Genomic DNA, 25,092 nt, shown 5'->3' on the forward strand with positions numbered 1-25,092 from the left:
CGCATCTGACAAAAAAGCTCTAACCAAAACTTGAAATTATCATCGTATAGTTTTTTTTTTTTTTTTTTTTTTTTTTTTTTTAATTCCTGTTGCTTTTGCAATAGTTTGATCTGCATTTGATATTGATTGAATTTCAGTAAGACAATTTTTTAAAGGTTGCAAATTTTCATGAACTCTGTTTATGGTCTGTATGATGAAGTTCCACCTTGTGGAGGAATACCACACACGCGGAGTAAAAAGAAATCACGTTTCCAACAACATGCCAGAATTTTGGCACTGCAAGAGCGACAGTGCTCTTCTCGCTACCCGGCTCGCATGCTGCTTTCTGTGCGTGCATGCGTAGAACAGCCAAACACCACGTCGCTGGAACTGTGAAGCGCGCAGTTCCAAACAAAGATTTCGTACCTTTTTCACAAAGTAGGGGATGGCAACTGACATTAAGCTTAAGGATTATGTATTGTAAAATTATAAAGAAAGAATTAAAGACTAAAGGGCACACTATATTAAATATTAAAAATAATAATAAGTAGGAAATAGGTGGTGCTGCAGTTCCACGGTGCTTATTACGAGCCGCCACTGGATTTGGATAAAGTTTGTAACTTACTTGTAAGAAAAATTATGAGAAACTATTATCATCATGAATTGTGGGTTGTAGGTGTTGGTTGGTCAGTGGTTCTTTTTTTTATATGTATTAATTTTTAATTGTGGGGGAAAAGTGTTGTAATATAAACATATTCCCAAACAAAGCGATTTTTCTTATAGCAAAAATTCATAACTGAGTGTAAATATCTTTTTACAGAATTCTGTGTCTTCAGATCTTTAAATAAGATTTGTATCACACTGTAAATTAATTTAGCTCCATTTATAGGTTTTCTGGGCTGTTGCTCCCATCTTTTTTTATCGGCGATGAAAATAATCTAAGCTTGCTTTTTAATTTATAAAATCTTATAACTTTCTTTAAATTTTGCCATAATAATAATAAATTAATTTATGGAAAATGTATAAGCAGGCTTCATAAAATAGCTTGATGTGACCTGTGGGCCGTGAGTTTAAGACCACTGTTCTGAAGCATGTTTACTTTATTATTATTTATGTGTTCACCCTAAGGACTACTACACGGAAGGGAGGGATGCCTTTGTAGATCACTTTCCAAGAGAAACTCGTTTGTATTAATATGTTACACATGAGGAAAACCACGAAAATGCCCATGCAGCCAGCCCATTCGCAGGATTCGAACCTTGGACCCAACTACCAGTGTTCAGGAACTTTACTGCACGACTGCTGGTGGACGCATGTTTGCTTTGGAACCTGTTTTTCCAGAATTGAAAATTGCTCTCTGCCCACCAGCTGCCAAGAAGTTAACCCTTTGTTGCGTACAAATAATCTAGAGAAGTTAAACAAAAATGTTTGTATTTTTCCTACTTAAAATAACCTTATTAATAATAAACAAATTAATTTTATTCAAATTTCGTTTTAAATAATTGCTACAGTTTGTTCACTACAGTGGACATCATGCATATACGTACATGCATACAAATTTCTTCCCAACGATTTAAGGTCATTGCATTTGAAATCATTTCCTGCCTTGTTTGCAGTGATCATTACCATCTTCTAAATGGTAAATCTACAACTGACATGTACATACAGATCCCTCAAAATGCCTTCATTTCGTCGATTGGGACTGAATTCATTTTGCTACGATTTTGTGAACTGTACCTATTGGATTCAAATGTCAAATGTTCTAAAAGTTCCTTGCCAAACGTAAACATTTCCAGTGGTGTTTTGGCTTGATAAGCAGTACATTTGGGTTTCAATTCACTCTTTTTGGTAGATCTTTATCTACCCCACTCCACAACTTTCTCAAACTGACATTTAAAATAAAATGTCTAAAATTACTAATTATGAATAAAAAATGGCAGTATAAGATAATGTAAGGAATATTATATAATCTTTACTATGAGAAATTGTACTAACTTAAAAACAGAAGTAGCAGCCATTTTCCAAATAGCAGTGCTTTAGTTAGTGATGCTATACAGCCATCTATGATCAACAGTTGAAAGTTCTAATAATATAGAATGAATAAACATAGGAATGGAATCTGTTAAGGCATTTACAGCAGAATAAAATTTAAACTTTTGTCTACTAGAGTGGACATGATGCAAAAAGGGTTTATTTGCTGAACACTGGTAGTTTGATCTGAGGTTCAAGTCATGGCGAATGGATTGACTGCATGGGCGATTTCATGGTTTTTCCAATATATAACATGGATATGAGCATTATATTCCTTAGAAAGTCCTCCACTAAGGCTTCCATTCCCTTAGGCAGATAAATCTTATGTGCTTTGCCATAGTCAAATGAACCGAATGAAACCAACCATACAATGCTGTCCATAGGCAGGTAGCCCTAGTGTACTTTGCCATAATTAAATACACCAATACTTAAAATGCTGTCCAATCAGCAGAAAAGATGATACTGTAAAACCTTAGTTTTCATGAGTGTAATTCGTTTCTCAAAGCCGTTTATCATCCCTCTTCGAGCACAAGTTCATAAAAAAACAATGGAAATCATTAAAACTAATTCAAAATAAATAAATAAACACAATATTATTAAACAGGTAAATTAGGGCCAAAACTTAATATATTTTACTATATTATATGAAGGAAAACGATTGGCGTAAGGTTACTGCAGTGAAGAAAAGAGAGGAAGAGACTTTCTTATTTAGATGAGTCTTCTTCCACAGAAACATCAATTAATTGTATTTCTGGGGTAGCTTTTAAATGTGCTTTGTCTCTTAACATTACTTAAGAGACTCACTCTGCCTCTAAGCTCTATCCACTCTACAAAATTTGTGTAGCATGATTTATTATTATCTGCATTTTAAAAATGTCTCATAAGTGAGACATGGCATTATCATTAAAAATACTTAATAATAACTTGTTACTGCTGTATGAGGATAATATGTGAAAACTTTTTATCTTACCTCATTTTACCCAAATTTCATGGATAAAAAGATGATTTTCCCTTCGTTCTTCCTGTGAAGATATTTCCTTTTTAGTTGTCATTGTTGCTTTTTCTAAGCCATTCCAATTTCTTTCTTTCTTTCACCTTTGAAAGTTATTTATTGCCAACATGAGTGTTTGCAACTTGAGATACTGTTTGTCACCCACGGAACTGATTGTCATATAAGACATTTTTTGTTCGGGTAATTTGTTCATGTTGAGAGGCGTTCATGCCTCAAGGCTTCTTTAAACTTCCGTTAATGATGTTTCCTTAAAGTTTGAGCAGAACAATTGAGAATGGTGACAAGAAAAAATTTGTTTCACAATATACTCGTCTAAAACACTCATTGTGGCAGAAGAATGTGGCCAACATTTCTTTTTGGTGAATAGGTCTTCATCTATTCAATGATTTTCTTGTTTCCACTGATTTTATCTTAAGGGTGAGATGTCAAAGCATTAGCACATATGTCACTGTCATAACTGGTCCAGGCCACCATCATATAATTCATTCGAAGATTCTGTAGAATTCAACTGATTTAACTCTTGACATCACATATGTATATGTGATGTACATGTGATATGATCAAACAGCAGAATGGATAGCAATGTAGGATCTGTCAAACCATGTCAGTTCAAAATTCATTCTTTTTCCCACATGATCTCTTGAGTCAAAGCTGGTACTTTGGTATTTTCCTGTCAATCATGAAAGTTGGTTGTCATTGATCATAAAAGCTGGTGGAGATCCTGCCAAACTTACAGCAGTCATTTTAGCAAAATTTTGAAAGGAGCATATGCTTTTTAACTTAATTAGATCTTCACAGGGTGCACTTTTGTGTATTTGATCTGACACTCTGTTAATAGAAACATATAAAAAAATGCCTGCATTTTAAAGAAAGCCGATAATGGTAGTATAGTAAATACCAGTTCAGAATCATTAAGACCTTGGTGTTTCAGAATTCCTGAAATTTCAGGCTTTTAGTTCATTAATTTCAGTATAGTAAAACAGCATGTAGAAATAGTAAAATTGAAAATATTAAATGGTTATTTGTGAAATAATGAAGCATTTATGGCCTTAAGAGAACCAAAATGTACCCCATCCCAACAAAAAACTTCAGTGGTTTTTAAACATTTCTTTTGACAATGTGTATTAAACAATTTTCTTTTTTATATTAATATTTTTATCTTTATTATAGTGAGAAATATTTCTTGTTCAATTACAAAATTTCAGTGTATATAAGTTTTGTAACTGTCATCAATGAATAGTCAATAAAATCTTTTCATTCTCGATCTCGCTATCACTTTCTTCACTAACATTGACAATATTTCCTGGATTTAAAGCCACATTACAGATTGAAGTTTGGGAAATTTAACTTTATCATTTTAATTTGGCATTTTTTTCACATATTTCATTAATTGAGAAGTTTACTTGTGATCAGTGGCATTGCTATGGGTGTACAAGGTGGGATATCAGTCCCTGGGCACATCATGCATAAAATTTTCTTTCCCTTTCCCATTGAATTTTGGCAATTAGGAGAGGGCACAAAATCTGCAGTTATCTCCAGGCGCTGAAAGCGTTAGCTACACCTCTGCTTGTGATATTTGAAAAGGTTCTCACTGACAGTTAGCATCATCATAATGAAATATGTTAATTAGCTACAAATCATGCCAAGCATTTTAAAAATTGCTTGGAGGTACATCCTCTCATAACTTTGTAATGCTTCATACAGCAGATTTTGTATTGAAATATTTCAAGAATTCTTTGATGGTCTTCCTTTGCATCAATTAAAAAAAAAATGCTGCTGTATGCATAAAATTCAGTTTTGATGAGTGAGTAAAGCGAAGATGTTATAAAATAAAAGATTACCTTTTATTAAAATTTTAATTTTGATAAGATAATAGTAATAATAATAGACTGAACAAAATATAAAGGTAGACCAAATCAGGAAGTTAAAGAAGAGTGCAACTCACAGTGTGCTAAGCTTAAGTGCATCAGAACTTCAAACTTTCTTCCTTCTTCCCTGCTATGCTAACAACAGTAAACTAATATATCGCACTCCTCTACAATTCCTCAAGTCATTTGTTAGGAAAGTCCTCAAGGACTCCTCTTTCCAGGAACTCCCAGTAAGAAATAAATAATAATTTAGACAGATACTTGAAGTATTGGAATGGCCTAGAAAGAAATCTGTTGCAGTGTTCCATCTTAAATCTGACCATGACTGCCTTCGTAAGCTCCTCCAATGCATCGGTGTCATTCGTGACTCTCTTTGTCCCTTATGCAGTCTTAAGGAAAACATGGAGTAGCCACATTCCCTCAAATGCCATGTTCTTTCCCGTATTTTGATTTGGGAACACTCCTGGGTGGCAAGGAATATCCTGATTTTGAACTCCGTGATGTCAACTTTCTCTTCTTTGTTTTGTGTTTTATTTAATGTTCAGTTGTCTTGTAATGGGCTGTTAGAAAATTAAAAAACAAATTCTACTCCGAACAAATGTAGATATTTGAACTTCGCTGATTGTGTACAGGATTAGATAAAATAATAAGTGCTGTCCCCACTCAAGAGCGCGAAACGAAAATGTGTTTTGCTAGCCAGTAAATATTAAAAAGCAGAACAAAATGCAGGATTATTCAGTACTGCTGGCAGATGATGGTGTCTGTAGCCAAAAGAAACCTCAACTAATCATAAGAAACATCAATTTATGGCACATTTGCCTTATCGATTTCTGGCACATCAGATTTCATACTTTGTACTGTGTGTATATTGTTGCGTTCTACGGATTCATGGATTTGGATTAATTGATGGTAAAGTTTGATGCAGAATCAAAACACAGTTTATTTGGAAAAAGCACAGTTACACAGGACAATTCAAAAGACAAGTTTACAGTAATCGAAAAACTATGATAAATTGCCTGAAACAATCAGCAACACAGCCTTCAGGCTGTAACGGGGAAGGCAGCTTCACAGCAAAGCACAAAAATACAGCTCCTGACTCGGTCGATTGCTGTTAGGCTAATCTCTAAATTCAAACACTCTACTACACTACTACTCTGTGTACAGGCTGGTTATATATAGCTTTAACCTACTTTGAGAATATTCCTGGAAAAACTGTTAACGCATTCTAGAATGTTCTGTATATGGCATATCACCAAATTTGTTGTCAAATGGGCAGTTTTATGCCGAATGCTGCAACCCTGCCTTTTCCTGTCACTTCCTGGCAACCCTAAACCAATTTTGTGAGGAAGTTATCTCACCACAGCTGGCCATTTTGCAACATTGCCCCCTCCCAAGGACTGCATGTCTCGCGGAGTACAGTCCTTAGTCCGGAGCCAATTCAGTATATACAAAAGGTAAGAAAACAAACAAATGAAGTAAACGAAAATAAAAGAAACAAATATTTACACTATTTACAAGTAACTACGTGCAAGTTATGCACACAAATTAATCATGTAAAGTATATTTGAATTTTATAACAGTTAATTAATTTAATTGTGTTTTCCTATCGTTTCTCATTTCAACTTACAGCTTCCTACCTGAATGAGTTTTTAGAATTGCATTGAACGCAAGTGCGTAAAAAATAGTATTTAAGGAAATTTCAGCTTATTTCATGAGAAAAAACTAGGAATCCTGAGTAGTGCATGTTTGCCTTCGGGCTAAGTCTTGTTAGAAGTTGTTACGCTCGGCTGTATATTATGTGCCTTTTGATATTCGCTGGCTAGTTTAAGCTAAGGGGCGACTGCATTAGATTTGTGTTAGCTTCAGCTAAATCTCCTAGTTAGTTATAGTTAGTTCTTATTTCTTATTTTTTAGTTTAAGCCCAAGTGAAGGCTTTGTTGTAAGCCCGAAGAAGGGGCCAACTGTTCATCTTATTTTGAGTGAAATAAAGAGTAGATAACCCTTCTTGATTTTATGATTTCTGTTATTTGAACTAAGCGATAATTCGCTTAACAGTTCACTAGGTTCCTCGACATTTACTTTAGTAGAATGAGAGTGCAGTTCTCAGATGTATTTCTGTTTTGCGTATCACGGTCTGAAGATTCACTCCTTTCAGATTTTTCATCCACAGAAAGATCTGAAACAGTTTGCTGACAACTCTGTAGTTTATTCACATCATGTATACAATTCACCTTGGTATTTTTAGCAGATTAGATGTTTCATCCTTCATTTCTTGATCTTTCTTAGACATGTCACCAGCTACTCCGTTCATTTCTTCATCCTTTGATTCTTTAGATGCCACTACTGTTATTTACACATCTTTTATTTTGGCTGCAGTTTCTCCTGTAAGCTCCACGATATCGCTTCTAATCTTGTTTTGCTCCACTTCCATCCATTGGAGTTGCTCTTACAGCTTTTCGTGTGTGGCTTTTATCTCTTCTTGACCCAATTTTATTTTGCTCTTGATCTCAGTTTTCCTCTGTTCTCGTCTGGATTTTACAGCTGCTAAGAAGTCCATCAAAGCCTTCATTTCCTCCGACATGGCTACTCCTGTAAGTGGATCACTGGCATTCACTCAAAACCCCATTTCTGACACCAGTTATTGCTTTCTACAGGTTCATGGATTGGGAGTAATTGATGACAATGCTTCCTGAAGAATCAAAACACAATTCATTCAACAGTAAGCCCTGTTACACTGGACAATTCAAAAGACATGTTTACAGTCATTGAAAAACTATGATAAACATGCTGAAACAATCTGTACACAGCCTTCAGGCTATAATGGTGAAGACAGCTTCATGGCAGAGCACTGAGATATAGCTCCTGACTCGGTTGATTGCTCTCAAGCTAATCTTTGAAACCAGGACACTACTACACTACTGCTCCGCGTATGGGCAGGGTATATGTAGCTTTAACCTACTTTCATGAATAATCCCAAGAAAACCCTAAGAATGAGTTCTAGTATGTTCTTGCTCTGTCTATGTTATATTTGCCAAATCTGTTGCCAAATGGACGATTTTGAACCAAATGTGGCAAACCTGCCACTTGCTGGCAACCCTAAACCCACTTTATGAGGAATTTATCTCACAGCAGCTGCACGTTTCAATACAATACATTCTATGTTGTCCTGAAATAAAAGTTGTGTGTTAATTTAGTATCTTTCTGATTTTAGCAACAGCTAATATCATGCACTCTCATCAGATCTTTAAATTATCAAAATTATATTACTTATGAATATAAATAACAAAATAAGTATTTAAAAATATAAAGAGAAGGTGTGAAAGGAGGAGAATTTGTGAAGTTAAAAATTTTAATTAGAATATAAATATAAAAATTTGTGCAAGTACCTTAATGTTAGACATAGATAAATTACAAAATGCAGAGTTTAACATGATACTACAAATCCTGCCAAATATGAAAGTTAGTGGATATCACTTACAGTTTAGTCACATTAAATCATAATAATTATAAATTATATCAATATAAATTGCAATCGTATTAAATCACTTACAGTTTTTCATGTTGCATCGCCATTGTTCATCCCTTTTCATATAGAATGTGTATCGTGGCGTTTGTTGATGACCAGATTCTGTAAAATACTCCACTTCATGCAGTCCCAAAGTGAGGGAAAAATAGAATTTATATCCATCTTTACAAAAGTTAAACCGATTTATCAAGAATGAAATGAATTTTCATTAAAGTAAAGCGAACATCTTATGATTGTGTTGTGATGTCATGCTTGCCTATTATTAGCATTAAATCATGCTGTAAGACAACAATGTATACTTTTTAATAGTGCTATGAGCTGTATAATGGTGTTACAAATCTCTCATTTACTAAAAAAATTTTCTTAAAATTCTAATATATTTCAGCTACTTGCGCTTTCTGGTTAATTGAAAGTTGGATAGTTGGGCTTTTACTATATATATATGTGTGTAGAGAAAAATAGGATTTTATTAATTTATGAAATGAACACCTTTATATTAGTTTATTTTAATTTTATTTTACTTATCTACAATATATGAAAGCATTTTAAGAATTCCAAAATTAATTTTTGTTACTGTCAGTTAGTTATTTTTGTACTTCTTTCTGTCACCAACTTCTGTGTGCATGTGTATGAAGAGGGGGTATAATTAATAAGGAATGATTATTTCATATTGATTGAATATGAAATGGCTTCATATTTATATAATTTATTATAAAGTTTTGTAATTTCATTTAGGCGTCCGAAGACAGTGTGCTGGTGTCCCTTCTTGCCAAGAGAGCCTCTTCAAATAAAAAGCACAATTGTGATTCTGCAGCATCCAGGAGAGGTGAAATATTTAGTTTTGTATTAAAATGCCTGAAATGTTTTATGGACCATTTTATGCAATAATTTATTTGTTTTTTCCCCTTCATATACTACATTAAACACATTCTGAAATACTCTGTGTTTCATAGAAACGTGCAATTAGCTAGATTAAAATATCTGTTCTGATTATATTTTAATGTCCATATAACTAACTCTATTTAAATGTTTAATCGTATTATTATATGCATAATATTGTTTAAATTTTTTTAGCTTTTTCATTAGAATGTCAAAAAAGTTTTAATCATCACTATTAAATAACTATTGAGCATTAATAAAAGTGTGCACTGTATACAGAGATACATAAGAGTCCATTTGAGAAGAATCACATTAATTTCATTGTAACTTTAAACATTGCATTTTCTGAGTGATGTCTTTATTCATTTTTATTTAATCTGTATAAAACCTTTTAATTGTTTAGTAGGAATAAAGTTGTAATTTTTATCATTATGAAACTCTCAAAGATAGTAATAGAGCTTCTGGGTGGGTCTGTGGAGTAAAATATAACTTGAATTTATTTTTTTTTCACCCTATTTAATTGTTGCATGCATATGGATTCATAATGGATTGAATGCACACAAAGCTAATAATCGCTTGATAAAATTTATGTTCCCAAAAGGAACACTTTACAGTTCTGGAACTTTCCACAAAAGTACTTATACAGCTCTTCTCTATATCACAGAGCACAATCAGTATTTACACTTCATTCTACTAAGAACTTTAAACACAATGCAGTGCATAACACATCCTAAAGGTGAGGCTGTCACGGATATCTCCCGATACTCTGAACTAAAAACTGAGAAACTGATGCTTCCTCCTGTTTTACATAGTTCCCCCCCCCCCGCCATCGAGAAATCATTAGTACCTTCCGTTTCTTGAAATCACTGAAAGTATATATGATTAGAGTTACATGAGCCACATATGGTTAGTTACATATAAGGATCAACTGCAGTTATACAAGGCCTAAATTTTGCCAAATGGTCGCGAAGTTTGGCGACAAAAATTAGTTGCCAAAATCATTACCACCTTGGCACTATTTGTTAACAGCTTTAGTTCTTTATTATTATTATTTTGGAAAAGTGCATAATGTTTGCTGTAGTTTTTATCATTTTATTTAAAATTTGATAAAGGGCATGTGATTTGATTAAGAATTATGTAATAAACCATTCATGACAAAATCAGACTTTGTTAATTATATCTCTGTTTGGTTGTCTTTAAAGTAATGATAATAATAATATATATATATATATTCAAAGCATAAAAGAATGCTCTATAAGTGTGATTCTGGAATTTTTTAATGAAACTTCTGTTCTTATTGTGAATGTACTTGCAATTATATATTGAATGTCTGAGATCCGTACTGAAGATTGTTATGTTTAATATAAACTGCTTGTGTCAAATTGTGTCCAGTTCAGAAGGATTTTCATTTTCACATTATTGAACTTTTTTTAATAAAAGTCAGCATTTTTATAACATTTTTTTTTTTTATAACATAGAGATTGATTTTCACTTAAAAAAATCAGAAAATTGCACAGATTTGTCATTGTGCACATAACAAATCTATATATATATAAAATAGTTATTTTTTTCAGGAAGTTTTATGTATCATAAGGGTTGCCACCATCTAGTTAGATTTCACACCAACGTGTATGTTTGGCACTAAGTTGTGCTGCCTTAACAGAAAAGAATAACATATTTATTTGGCTTATGTATATTTTCACAGGAAAAGCCATTATTCATTTTTTTTCCTGTATTTTATGTCTCTTCATACCAAATGCAATTATAGTCTTAATTTTTATCTCTTAACTGTATTGACATATGTATATGTATTTATTTATTGTACAGGAGAAACGCTGTTTGCGCACTGCTCCAATGCTAGAGTATGCTCTTCCTACGAAAAACTTTCTGTTATTCAAAGGTCGAAGATTTTCTTCTGGAATGTATGTTGTGTTTTTGTACTTTGTCCCTTTATTTGATAGTTTAGCTCAATTCTTTGTAACATTTATTTAATTATGTATCTAAATAAATAATGTTTTGCTGCATATTTTTATTGCCTGTAACATTCAGATTTCAGCATGATGATAAATACTTTGAAATGTTGATGTACTTAATCTATTATAATATTCACAGACATCCCACTCATGTGAAAAATCATAAAAAGTTGGGAAACAAAAAAATTTCAGGGAAACTTTACGAAATTGTATACTTTTTCTAGTTGAAATTTTGTTCCCAAAGAGTTAGGAATGTAAAAAAAGGGGAGAAAAATAAAGTATGGAATAATCTTTTAAGTGGCAAAGAGGTCTTGCTTTATACAGTTACCAATAATAGCTTCTCTTTAAAAACAAAGCAATGAAAATGTTCATAGCAATATATTACATATTTGGAAGAAAATATGTTGATTTGTGAGAAGAAACTAAAAAAAAAAAAAAAAGAAGAAGAAGAAGAAGAAGAAATGCAAAAAGTAGAAAATGAATTAAAATAGCTATGAATACTATATAAGATGTAGAATTTAAATCATAATTATTAAAATGATAACTTTAAAAAACAAGTATAAATTTAATTACTAAAAAGGTAATTTTTTTTACATATGATAAATTAAAAAATATCATTATGCGACTGCTATGAAATTAAGTTTTTTTTTAGCTAGTACACATTTACTTCCTGTGTTTTTGCAAAAATAAATAGATTAATTAAGAAATCCTCTTCTTATATTATTGTATGTTATAATAAATAGCTGCTTTAATTTAATATTTTTCCAAATAAAGGAATTTCTTTGTTCTTCAGTTTCAATTTGAAATAGTGTATTTGTTATGAATAATGTTTTTTCATCAGTTTTAGTTTTCAGAAGGAACAGTTTGATTCTTTAAAGCCTATCTGTTTGTTTCATAATGTGTGAGTAAATTACAGTTTTATACTGTTCTTTGTTGTTTTATTCAAAGTAAATGAATAAAATGGCTGAATTACTCATACATCAGCTGATTATTAATTCATAATATTTGGTTAGAGAATTGTTTAGTTGTGAAATATCAGGAAAAAGCAAAGAAATAAAAACTAAATTTCAGTGAGAATTCGGTTCAAATTTATTTTTTATAAAACAAATGGATGTTCTCTAATAATTAAAATTTCCAAATATTGTTAATTTCACCATTGTAACATTATATAAATTATGTTATAAATTTTAATCCTGACAGTTAAATTATACGGGAAATATATTATCATGCTTGGTATTAAATTGATAGTTTTTAACCATAACTAATACTCAGATCCCTAATGAACTTATGTATCCTATGAAAACATGCTTTGCCTAAATATCTGTCAAATCCATATACTCAGTATAATATATAGGTAGAATGGCTGGTCATTTACAGAGTATTTACTGTATGAATTACAATGGGGGACTAAAATTTACTTGCCTGTTTTATGAACTTTATTTGAATTATGGTTAGCTGTTTTTAAGAGCATATGTACCATATAACATACTGAATGACCTACACATTAAACGTGCTTCTATAAGGTGTTCTGTAGCGTGATTCTTCAAATTGATTGCTTTCTATTTTTTCTTTTTGTTTATTAATAGAATATATGCTATATGTATCTACACCCAGGTGCATGCTGAGAGATAATGCTTTAAAAGCAACACATCATCATTACATTCACTTCATGCTTTCTCGCACTTTTCACTGTGTATCTGCTGAAAACAACTTCTTATAATGCCATTGATTGGCAGATTACATTTGGTTATTCTAATGTAACAGTCATCCCAACTGTTCGAGGTATAAATAGATTTTCTAATTATTATACATTTGTGCATTCAGTTAATAATACTCATTACATTTAAATTAATCTTATAATACATTATACACACTACTTACCGTATATACCTGCATATAAGTCGACCCCCCACTTCGACATAAAAAATTCGTAGAAAATAAGAAACCCGTGTATAAGTCGACCCCCCACTTCCGAAATCGATCGAGAAACTTCGAAAAAATTTTTTTAAGTACTACATTTATTCAAAATCATTTAAGAAAAAAAAGTAAATATACAATAAAAAATACCTTAGTAAATAAACAAAATCAAAATCCTTCAACGTCCGATTCATGGTCAGATTCGCCAAACATTTCATAGAACTCTTCTGTCATCATTGGCTCGTCATCATACATATTTTCAGTCTCGAACTCTGTATTGTTACAATCACTACTAGAGCCTTCGTCGACATTTTCACTTTCAAAAACAGCATCATCTTCCGTGCCATCTAGTTCGTTGCTAATACAACATTTTTTAAATGATTTTATAATCATTTCAGAGGGTATTTCTCTTTACCCACTGAGCAAGTAATGTAATATCGGGCTTTTTAATGTTGCCTCCCTTTGTAAATGTTGGTCGACCAGAACTAATCCACTCTGCCCAATATTTTCTAACATTTACTTTGAAGGGCTTATTGAGGCAGACTTCTAGGGATTGAATGACGGATGTCAATCCTCCCGGATTTACGACCACAGTCGTTTTTAGGTGTTTTGTCACTTCTTCAGAAAAGTGTCCATGAAGAGAATCGTATATTAAAAGAGAAGGTTTTTTGAAAGCTGCTCCCTGTCTTTTATCCCACACATTTTTAAGCCAGTCGACTGTTCCGTCAGCATCCATCCATCCCTTTTCATGGGCGCGAACCAGCACACCTGATGGAAACACAACGTTTTTTGGTAAAGTTTTTCTTTTAAAAATGATCAACGGACGAAGCTTACTGCCGTCAGCCAAGCACGAAAGAACGATTGTAAAATGGGTTTTTTCATGCCCAATCGTTTTTATCAAAATGCTTTTTTCCCCCCTTGCAGTCAATTGTTTTATTTTCTGGTAGATCGAAACACATGGGGGTTTCATCCATATTCCCTATTTGGGAAAGTTCAAAAGAAGTCCTTTTTCTTACATCAACAATGTATTTTTGAAACTCCATAACCTTTGCCAGTTTGGTGCGTTGGCGTAAACACAAACCATGGTGTTTCATAAATTTAGTGCACCAATGTGTTGATGCACGAAGCGTGTTTGAAACACCATACTTTTCTTCTTTTGCAAGCTTCATTGCTCGTAAACGTATGCCCGTTCTAGTGACAATGAAACCATTCTGCCGGCACTCTAAAACCCAAGCATACAAGTCATTTTTTAGTTCTGGAAAAAGAGCTTTTCCATGTCGCAATGCCTTTTTCGATTTCGGGATTTTTTGTAACTTTACTTTATTCTTGCGCCACTTTATTCTTACTTTATTCTTGACATGTATGCCTGTTAACAAAAGTATTTCATGAATGAACAATAACTATTATAAAGACTTATAAGTATGTAAAAACTATCTGCATTTCTCTTTTCTTTGCATGTTGGCGAAACTTTTTATTGCTCGATATTGATCGGTTGTTCGGGGGCCAAAAATTCTTTGGTTTAATCGAAACTTACACTAGTTAAAGTATGAAACTCTGTGATTAGTTCGTCACATAATTTAAGTCAGGAAATTGCTTCAAGTAAGTGACTTATTTGATAAGTCATCCAATTTGAGTGCGGGAAGAAAACAACTGCATTATATAAAGAAATTTTTGAACTTTTGATTCTTTTAATTTTTTATGGCCCCGCGTATAAGTTGACCCCCCACTTTGAAGTCTTTTTTTTGTCCAAAATATCTCGACTTATATGTGGGTATATATGGTATACATTAAAAATACACATAATGCTTAAATTGACAATATTGAATATACTTAAATTCACATTAATTGCTAAAATGCACTCAGATAATGAAATAATACAAATTATCTCTTAATTGTTGTTAATTATCAGTAATGCATTATCAGTCCTAAAATAATCACATTGTAATATTGTTATTCATTTTGATTATTAAGTGAAATACATAATAAATTTTTCAAAGTTCTCAAATGTTACCCTCAAAATCTTTTAAGGCCTTGTCAGTTATCACATATATGTGGACACACAAGAAATGTTCTTACCTTAGTCCTTAAAACTTTAAAGTCTTTAAAGCTTAGTCCAGTTCTTACCTTAGTCTTACCTTAAAATTTACCATGTGTGGATCACGTGTGGATACTTGGGCATTTTATCAAGGAATCAGTCTTGGTAAGTGGTTTGTATCCTGTTTGTCAACCTCTTCTCCTCCTCCTCCTCTTCATCATCATCAAAACTGTGCTCCCACTTCCATGTTTTAGTTAATTCCGTTGAGTTATGGTGGTAAAATAGCATCCTTGCGGCTTTGCTTCTAGTTGTGTTACTCTGTAAGTATCACTGGGTAATACTTTTGTTATTATAAATAGTCCTCATTATTTTGGCTGTGTTTTGGTAGGTCGGCATGTAGGTTTTAGAAAAGGTTTTCTCCTTGTTCAAATATTACTGTAGAACATCTCTTTATATTGAATCTTTCTTTCACTTTCATTTGTTGCTCTTTGATTCTTCCTGGCACTTGTTCTTAGATTTTTCTTGTGTTATTCTATGTGTCAGCATCTTCATCTGCTAACTTCCTAAGGATATCATCATTGAATCTGGGTGAATATCAGTGTAGCATTTCAAGTGGTGTTTTGTGTGTAGTTTATATATTTACCATGTTGTTCAAATTTCTATGTAAATCTTTTATTTTGGAATCCCAATCTCTGTGCTGTTTATCTAACAGACATGTTGTATCATTCCTAAATTTGTTATGTTGACGTGCTCTACCATACTATTGGTTTAGGGATCTTCAGTATAATTTAAGCTATAGTGAATTCCAATGTCAGTACAGTACTGCTTGAATTGAAAAGAAGTAAAATAGAATTATCTCTCACTCATTATTCTTTCCAGTAGACCAAAATCATTAAAAACTCCTTCAAAGACTTTAAAACATTTTTGGCACTAAGGTTTTATACATATATATTGCTAAAATTCTCACAAACCTTGCCATATTATCAATCATTATGAATAGTTCCTGATTATCTCTTGAACACCTTATGAAAGAAGCCAGATGATCCATAAAAATAATAGCAAAAAGTGTTATGGAATGTAACAATGGAATACTTATTATTTGCGACCTGTCACTTTATTCATAAGCCATTTAAAGCATGCTGATATATGTCTTCTTACATATCATTTCATGCCTGGAAACCAGTATAATTCCTTAATTTTGCTAATTCCTGAATTTGTTCTGGTCACAGAAAAGTAACCACTAAGTCATGAAATTTCACTATTATATATTTCTTCTTGCTTTTGGGGATCACATAGACCATGGTCGATGGAAAAGAGAGAACAGGCTCTCTTTTCCATCTACCATTGTTGTCCAAAACAGCTTATTCCATTTAAACACATAATTCCTAATATTGTTTCTTATGTGCTGTTTGCTCAACTTATTTCTTCTTTAAAGTATCAGTAATTCTTTTCATTTCCTGTTTACCATGTTCTATCTTTGTTGTTCTTCAATTAAGGCATAGAAAACTTCAAAATTATCAGCTATACTTGTTGTGTCATCAGCCTCCAACACTGGAGCTGAGTTCAAAGCATCCATGTGAGACAGATGTTTTCCTGTCCTATGTTTTATCAGGTCATCTGAAAATTCATAGTCTTCTTCACATTGATATACACAAGAACTTGGGAGTTCCTAATAATTATAATTTTTAATGTCAAGTAAGAATTGTCTTAGTCTGTCCAACCTTTGCACTACTGTCATTAGCTCCAGTGAACTGGAATAATACAATTTCACTGCTTCCGTCATTTTCTTACTAACACAGTGAACAAGATGCCATTTTCCTTCTTCACCACACTGCATTATCATTCCACTCAAACCTTCAGCCCTTGCATAACAGTGAACTTCAGTATCTATATGCAGATGATAGTGAAATAATGTAGGCTTATTGGTCAGTTATTTTCTTAGTCGTTCAAAGGACTTTTTTCATTCTCTCTTCCATTCAAAGTCTTGATTCTTCTGTGCCAGTCTGGTCAATGGCTTGCCTTTTTTCACATGTTTTAGCACAAATCATCTGAAAAATCCAGTTAGACCTAAGAATCTTCATACACCATGTGCATTCTTTGGTTCTGAAATTCTTCTGGCCCTATTATGGCTTTTTATTTTTCCAGACCCTGGTTTGATACCTTGTTTATGATAAAATCAAAAAATCTATTTAATTTCTCTTAAATTTACATTTAGATAATTTCAAGGTTAAATTTTCCATCATTAGGCATTTTAAAATCTCTTTTAATTTCAAGATCATTTCATCACAAAAGTTTTTAGGAATAAGTATGCCATCCAAATAACTCAATAATGTTCAATAAGGGGCCTACACCATAAGATATTAGGAACTGAAAACTTGGTGGGAATATTTACTAATTCAAAAATAATCTTTTCAAACTGTCCTGTTTTATCTGAGGTAATGAATGTCATTCTCAATTTTGCTTCTTCGCTTAGCAATATTTGCAAATGACCATCAAAAGATCCTCTATTGGAGATGTAATGGAAATTTATTTTTATTAATTATTGTTTTATTGTTAAGTCTACAATAACCAATCATTAGATAATGCTGTCCCAATTTCTTTTTAACAAAAAATACTGAATTAGTACAAGGGAATCTAGTTTTGGCAATTCTTCCATTATCTTTCCATTCCTTAACAATTACTTTTATCACATGCAATTTTGCTGCATTTGTTTTGTAGGGGTGCAGACATACTGGCTTACTTTCACTGATTTCTTCAATATCTGTTTTTATCACATCTGTGCAACCTAATTCATATAATTTAAGGGCAAAGTAATCCCTAAATTCATTTAAGAACTTTAAGATATCAATTTGTTCACTATGAGTAGTCATCTCATCATGTTTATACAGTCAATTGTCGTTAATCCGAACTTGTCGGGACTTCGGCGATTCCGGATTATCGATTTTTCCAGATTATAGATCATCTGTTACCAGTTTAAATCTGGTAAGATGGCATGCAGAAATTATAAAATTAAAAATATGAAACCGTAATTTATGAAATAAAGAACAATTATGATCTAAAGGGTATAAAAATTTACAAAAAACAAAGCTTAATATTTATTTGTTTACTTTATTAAACATTTCTTTCAATGTAAGTTGCTTCATTTTTTATGTGATAATACATTCTCTTTAATTCTATAAACAGACATCATTTCTTGTTCAGTTACAAAGTTCTGCTGTTCAAGTCCTATAATTGCTGTGTCAAGAATACCGACTAATTTGTCAATCGAAAATTTTTCATTTTCAATAACCTCTGTCACTTTCTTCGCTATCGGAAGCGAATTATAATGACGAGGAATTTGATTTAAATCATATCAAAGACCGAGTACATCGAGATGAAATACTACATTTAGTAAGGAATTATAAGCCAAATAAAATAAAAACATCTGCCCTGAAGATAAGGATAGTGCTGACAGATCAACTTCCAATTCATTGTGTGCCGCATCATTAAAGATAAACAAAGTTTAGATAAACAAAGTATATGCCTTTATCCATTTTTGCAGCAATTCCACTTTTTGTTTAATGGACTTCGAAACATACTTTCGCTTTGTAGATCCTTTACAGATTAGTAAATATATATCAGAAATTCTATTTGACATAATCGAAAGTTCAAGCTTACTTTTATAAAATTGCTCTAACAGTCTGCAAAAAATAATAAGCCGAATCCAATTCGAAGATTAAGAAACAAAGCAATCTGCAACATTAACTGAATTAAATAATTTTAGCTTAGCTTATACCATCCGTTATACATTAAACGTGCATTTTTAAACATATTTTGCACACATGCATATTCGCAGCCGTAAAGGTCTTAACGCATGCACAGAAAGTTTGTAGCTTTGAGGTCCGGATTATGGATGTCCGAATTAACGACTTTTGACTATATTATCTATATTTTGAGGAATGGAATACACATTTTTGTTCTTCACTTTATTTATATTAGACATGTTTATATCCTTTAATTCCCAGTCTTGTTCTGTTATATCTATTACCCTGTTAACACACTTGTTTTCTTTTAATCTGATTTTTTATGTATTACTTTTGTAATTGGGAATCTTGTTCTATTCTCAGTAACTTCCAGTATTGAATCCAGATTTCTGTGTCTGTTTTTTTAAAAACAAAAGTCCGTTATTTATTTCAGGGGGTTACAGCATGCATAAAATTTATTGTATTGCTTTTTATTTCTATTGGTTTCTCAGCGTATAATTTAATGCATTTACACTCCATTTTTCAAGTGTATACTATTTATACTATTATCTCACCAAATATTAAAGAATGCTAATCTTTTGCAGTCAAGTCTTAAATTATAAAGAAAGGAAATCATGGTATGCTAGAAAAAGAGGGGTCTGCAGGCTTTGAAATTGTGCAAAAATGTGGGGGAGGGACGTTTAAACATATGTGTATTCAGTTTTATAGACAGGAAAGTTTAGAAAATCTGAATTCTTTGAATGCATGTAATTTTGTATTATGAAAATGAATTATTAAATGATAACTATTACTCAAATAAATCTTTTTTAAAGGCACATATTTTAAGAAAGTAGGCAGGGTAGAAAGACACATATTTTTTACATCAATGAATATGATTGTAAATATTAAGTTTTGTAATTTCGTATGTCATGTTATATGAATACAAAGTAACTGAATTTCTGAGAAATAGTCTTAACTAAAATGGTTCCAACCATCTTATGTATAAGGATCTCTTTTTAGTTTACAAATACATTGCAGGTGGCTGCTTTTGGGTTAATTTTCTAATGCCAGTTAGGCATTTCATTATTTTTAATTCGGTTCATATGAATAAATGTGTGTGTGACATGTATGCATGTGTATGTATGTACGCATGTACCTAGGGTGTTTTCATTTGTTGATGAGAATAGATGCTGACAGTCAATGAGAAGCTATTAGTCAGTAAATTCTAATATTTATTTGAAGGAAAATATTTAAGTATTCTATTTAAATATATTTTCAAGCCCTTTTTTTGCGTGCATATGTATTCTTATAATTACAGATACATATATGTTATTACTTTTGTAATTTTCAATGTATATATTTATATTTATAGTTAATAAATCTTTTAAAAGGAGCTTCAAAGAGCCACAAAATTATATTTTAAAACTATTTTTTAGAAATGCATTTATCATCTCTTTTATAATTATGAAAGATATTTCCTTCTTCAGATTCACTGTATTCAGGTCGATAAGACCAGTGAATGGAATGATCAACTTGGTAATTCATTCCCAGTTTCAAACCGGGTGAATGGGCTAGCTGCATAAGCTGCAGTGATCTATGAAAATTTTAACAAAGGGCCCGTACTTTATCTTATGAAAACAAAGTATCAGAATCTAATTAAATATTTCACTTCTTAGAAAAACAGAAAATACAAATATATATTAATAAGCAAGAAAATATCTTTAAAAAAACAAAATAAAATTTTAATTTCAATTTATAAAAGTATCAGCATTACAAAATATTCTGAAATTACATAGGATGGCGAATAAATTTATTCCATGCAAGCTAGCTAAATGTAAAATAGATTGTACGGTCAGAAAGCTCTCCTTCTCAAAGATATATTGTTCATCAATGCTCAGACTAACATATGAAGTTCAGTGAGTAATATATATTTTTCTTTGAATAAGTAAACTAGGAAAAGAAAAAGGGAGGGGAGGCACTTAGAAATTGGGTTGCACAGGCTTCCCTACAGCTTAGCACTATGTGCAAGCATTTTCGTGGTTTTCCTCAAGAGTTATGTAAATATGAGGCCTATTTTCCCTAGAAAATTCTCCACAAAAGCATGTCTTTGTCAGTCAGCCTTCATATGGTTTTTGATTGTCAATTAAATAACTGTACAAAATATCCTTTTTTTTTTTTTTTTTTTTTTTTTTAACATGATTGCGTATAAAAACTAGGATACGTTTCATAAACAATTAGTGTTGTTAAGTTGGAACTCAATGTAATTATTTGTTTGTGTCAAACTTAGTCTGTTCCATCAGCATATTAGACACTTAATGTGGTTGTACTTGTAAACCCTAGGGTTTTTGCAATTTCAGAAATGGAACAATCCACCGATCTTGGTCATTAGATGCTAACAATCAAATCAGCTTACATGTCAATATTTAAATTTTTTGTCATTTGCATTATACTTTCTGAAAACTCAGATGTTTGAATATACCACTTGCATTTTTTTCTTGTATATTCCATTAGGGCTGGGGCAATCTAACCATGTGCACCTAACAGAGCTGTTCTGGTCATGCAGTATAAACATTATCCCCATGGATGCCCAAAATGTGGTTTTCATATTTGTATTTAACTCTGCTGAAGTTTTAAGATATCTTGTTGTTTCTAATTATCCTCATCTTAGAGGATCATGAATCCATTTTCATCATGCCCTAGGCCCTTAAGCACCTTGTGTCCCTGTGTGTATATGAGCCAGTATCCTTTGGAAAGTCCCTCATGAAGGCATCCTTTCCCTTAGGCAGATAGCCCTCGAGGCTTTGCCATAATCACATAAGCCAAACCAAACCTTAAGCATAAAAAAAGCCTTTAAAGAACGCTCCTGAACTCTCTACTAGAAAGATCTATGATGCTCTCGACTAGAGATCACACTACGAGGACTGTAATTCATTTTAACACCTATTTTAAAGAACTGTGAATGGCAACGACTTAACTGAGTAATATGCATGCGCGAAGAGATGAGATTTCTGTGAGACGCCTGTCAGAAAGAGAGTTTGGGAAGCTCCGCCAGCGAGCTGAGGTGTGGAGACTTTGTTCGTCGAGTGATGACGAGTGCCATCTTCGTTAACGTCTCTGATCGTGTCACCAGCTCGGATATCTACTATAGTTTTCTAAATGTATTAATTAAATGGTGTATCTGTGATATGTTGTGTGAATAAAAAGTGATGCATCACCAATAAGAGTGTTGATACCGTTCCCACTGAAGCATCCACGAAGTCACAGACGAAAAAAAATATATAAATTGGAGGTCCCACCGAGATTTGTGTGACAAGAGACCAGATATGTGTTCTCCACAATATTCATTTTCAGGCCTGAAGTGTATAATGTAGTTATTTATTACTTATTCGGGAAATAAATTCCCAAAGCAGAAGTAGCACATCAGTGCATACGAGTTTAAACACTCAATTTGTTTGTTTTATATATCTAACAAGATATTTTCCTTTTGTGGTATATTCGGGAAAACATTTTCCCATTAGCACGTAGCACGTCAGTGCATTTTATAGCATGTCAGTGCATTTTATAGCACGTCAGTGCATAAGAGTTTTTTTTTAAACAATCTCAAAGTGTTGCATTTATATATCTAACGAGATATTTTTCTTTTGTATGATAATGGGAAAAATCCATTCCAGTAAATAAACAGCACATCAGTGTATTTATGTTTAACGTTTCGTTATAAATTGGTGTGATAGAATCTGAACTGTTTATTTTGTGTATATGTGAAAGCACATCAGTGCAATATTGCAATTTTCATTTCTAAGTCATTAGAAGAAAATTTATGTTAAATTCTTGTGAAAGAAATAAGTTGTTGAAGATATTAAAAACTTCTTACTTTGGTTTTCTCATGAAAGCACACCAGTGCTGTATTTTAATATAATGTGTATTTTCTGATAAGTAGAATGTTAAATTTTATCATTTCATTTTTAATTTTAAAGCTTTGAGCAGTAAAAAGTTCTAATGGTGTTCTGATTTAAACCTGCTGTGCCTAACGTAGTATTTGCGTTGGCCATGTGGTTGCCAACGGAAGTAGCTGTCATGAAAACGATAGTTATTTAAAGGTGTTTATATTTATTGGCGCCACTCTGGTTTTTCTCTGTCTGGCTGTACTGGATGAAAAGAATTTGTTATTAATATTTTTATATGAAGTATTCAGTAAGGTTGTTTATTCGTTTTGTGTTTTAATGGAAATAAATTCAAAATGATTAATGCTTTTATTAATCTTTTATTTTCATTTGCCTAATTTTGTAAGAAAGAAGAAAAGTTAGTGTTTTTAAATCTCTGATATATTTTTATGTGTATTATTTATGAATAACTATTTGAGTTCTTATTTGTTTTGAAAAATTACTTTTGTGAAAATGGCATTTTTGGGGAAAGCTAAGAAAAGGGATCTATTCCTTGTCGCTTCAGAACTTGGGGAAATAGCTTTAGAAGATATGAAAGTGATAGATTTAAAACAATTAATAACGAATAGTAAACATTAAGAGGAAGAATTTGTTAAAAATTTGTTAGAAAGTGTTATGACTGATAGGATAGAAAAGGAAAACTTAGAGAAGCAAACAAGAGCGAAAGAATTACAGTTAGAACAGGAAGCTAGGGAGAGGGAATTTCAGATACTACAACAAAATAAAGAAATTGAAAAGCAACAGTTAGAACTAGAATGCCTTAAAGCAAAACAGAACACAGAATCTGCTAAACCTGGAGGTGAAACGGTATTTCATCAGAAATTTCAGAAACTAATGCCCAAGTTTAATTTTAAAACTGATGATATCAGTTTATTCTTAGAACTTTTTGAGAGGCAAGCTAAAGTTTTAAAATTGCCTACGGATCAATGGGTGTCATATCTCATTGGCGTCCTTCCGGTTGAAGTAAATAATATAATTGCTAGGGAGCCTGAAGAACAGGCTAGAGATTACCAACATATTAAAGAATTACTACTTAAAAGATTTAAGTTAAGTGTGGAGAAGTTTCGGCAACTTCTTGTTAAGACTCAAAATGTCCGGATTCTACGTGGTACGATTTTATCATGAAATTAAGACATTTTTAGATGGGTGGCTCAAGGGATTAAAAATCAAAACATTTGAGCAACTCAAGGATTTAATGTTGGTAGATCAGATTAAAAGGTGCACGCCTAATGAGTTTAAGGAACATTTTATAAATGAATGGGCTACGATCACTTCACCAAAACAGTTGGTGGGTAAAATAAAGGAATTTGAAGATGCAAAAAAAGACGATGGTTGGGAAAACAAAATTGGGTGAACTGAAAACGAAAACATCAGGTAGACAAATGGGTGCTTTTCAGTCCACTGGTAACGTTTTCAAAAATAGAAAAACCTCTCCAGGCACACTATTTAAAAAAGATGATGACACACGCAATGTTGGGAAAAAGTCAGACTCGAATTTTGATAGGAGAAGAAGACTCCAGTGCTATGAATGTGGATCTTTTGAGCATTTACGTCCTCAGTGCCCTAATTTAAAAACTCAAAAGGCAGATTTGTATCGGATAAGCGGGAGATCAGAGAAGAATCTGTTAGATCCCTATACATTAAATGGAAGAGTAAATGGTTTTGAAGTACCTATTCTAAGAGATACAGGAGCAACGGTAGATATTATTTGTCAGAAATATGTAGACATAGATCGAATGAAGGGGGAACACGTATGGGTTCGACATTTGTTGGATGATCATATGACTTGTTTATCTGTTGCAGAAGTAGATATTGAATGCGATTTGGATACTGTAACCACCAAAGCAGCTGTTATAGAAACCACTTAGACCAAGGGCGATATATACTAGGCAACCAGATAGCGGCTCTTCTCAGAGGAACTGAGAAAAATTATTCGTCGTATATCGGTAATGTTAATGCGGTCGTTACTCGATCTCAAGCACGACAATTAAAGGAAGCGGAAAATTTAAGTGAGACAAATCAAAATTCTGAGCAGAATGAGTTAGAATTGGAAGAGGAGGACGATGTTCATGAGAGGTCTGAAAACAGAGAGATATTGCCTCCTGTCGACCTTTGTGTCCCCACAAGTCCTGCGATTCAAATAGACTCAAGTACTTTTATTGATGAACAACAAAAAAGTAAAGAACTTGCGCCGTTATTAGAACTAGTA

The 25,092-nt window shown here is 32.4% G+C and overlaps 1 protein-coding gene across 2 annotated transcripts in view; it reads left to right on the top strand.

Moving 5' to 3' along the window:
* Positions 1-25,092, top strand: part of Dtwd2 (DTW domain containing 2) — a 105,455-nt gene that overhangs the window by 54,941 nt on the left and 25,422 nt on the right. For both annotated transcript variants that reach the window (XM_085819049.1, XM_085819048.1), the window contains exons 2-3: positions 9,152-9,242; positions 11,123-11,217. In XM_085819049.1, the coding sequence (XP_085675175.1) occupies positions 9,152-9,242; positions 11,123-11,217 (186 nt within the window). The remainder of the gene's footprint in view (positions 1-9,151; positions 9,243-11,122; positions 11,218-25,092) is intronic.

The sequence above is a fragment of the Stegodyphus dumicola genome, chromosome 6 (assembly GCF_044657685.1).
Source record: "Stegodyphus dumicola isolate Sdum_Otavi_A_Nest chromosome 6, ASM4465768v1".
Classification (NCBI taxonomy): Eukaryota; Metazoa; Arthropoda; class Arachnida; order Araneae; family Eresidae; genus Stegodyphus; species Stegodyphus dumicola.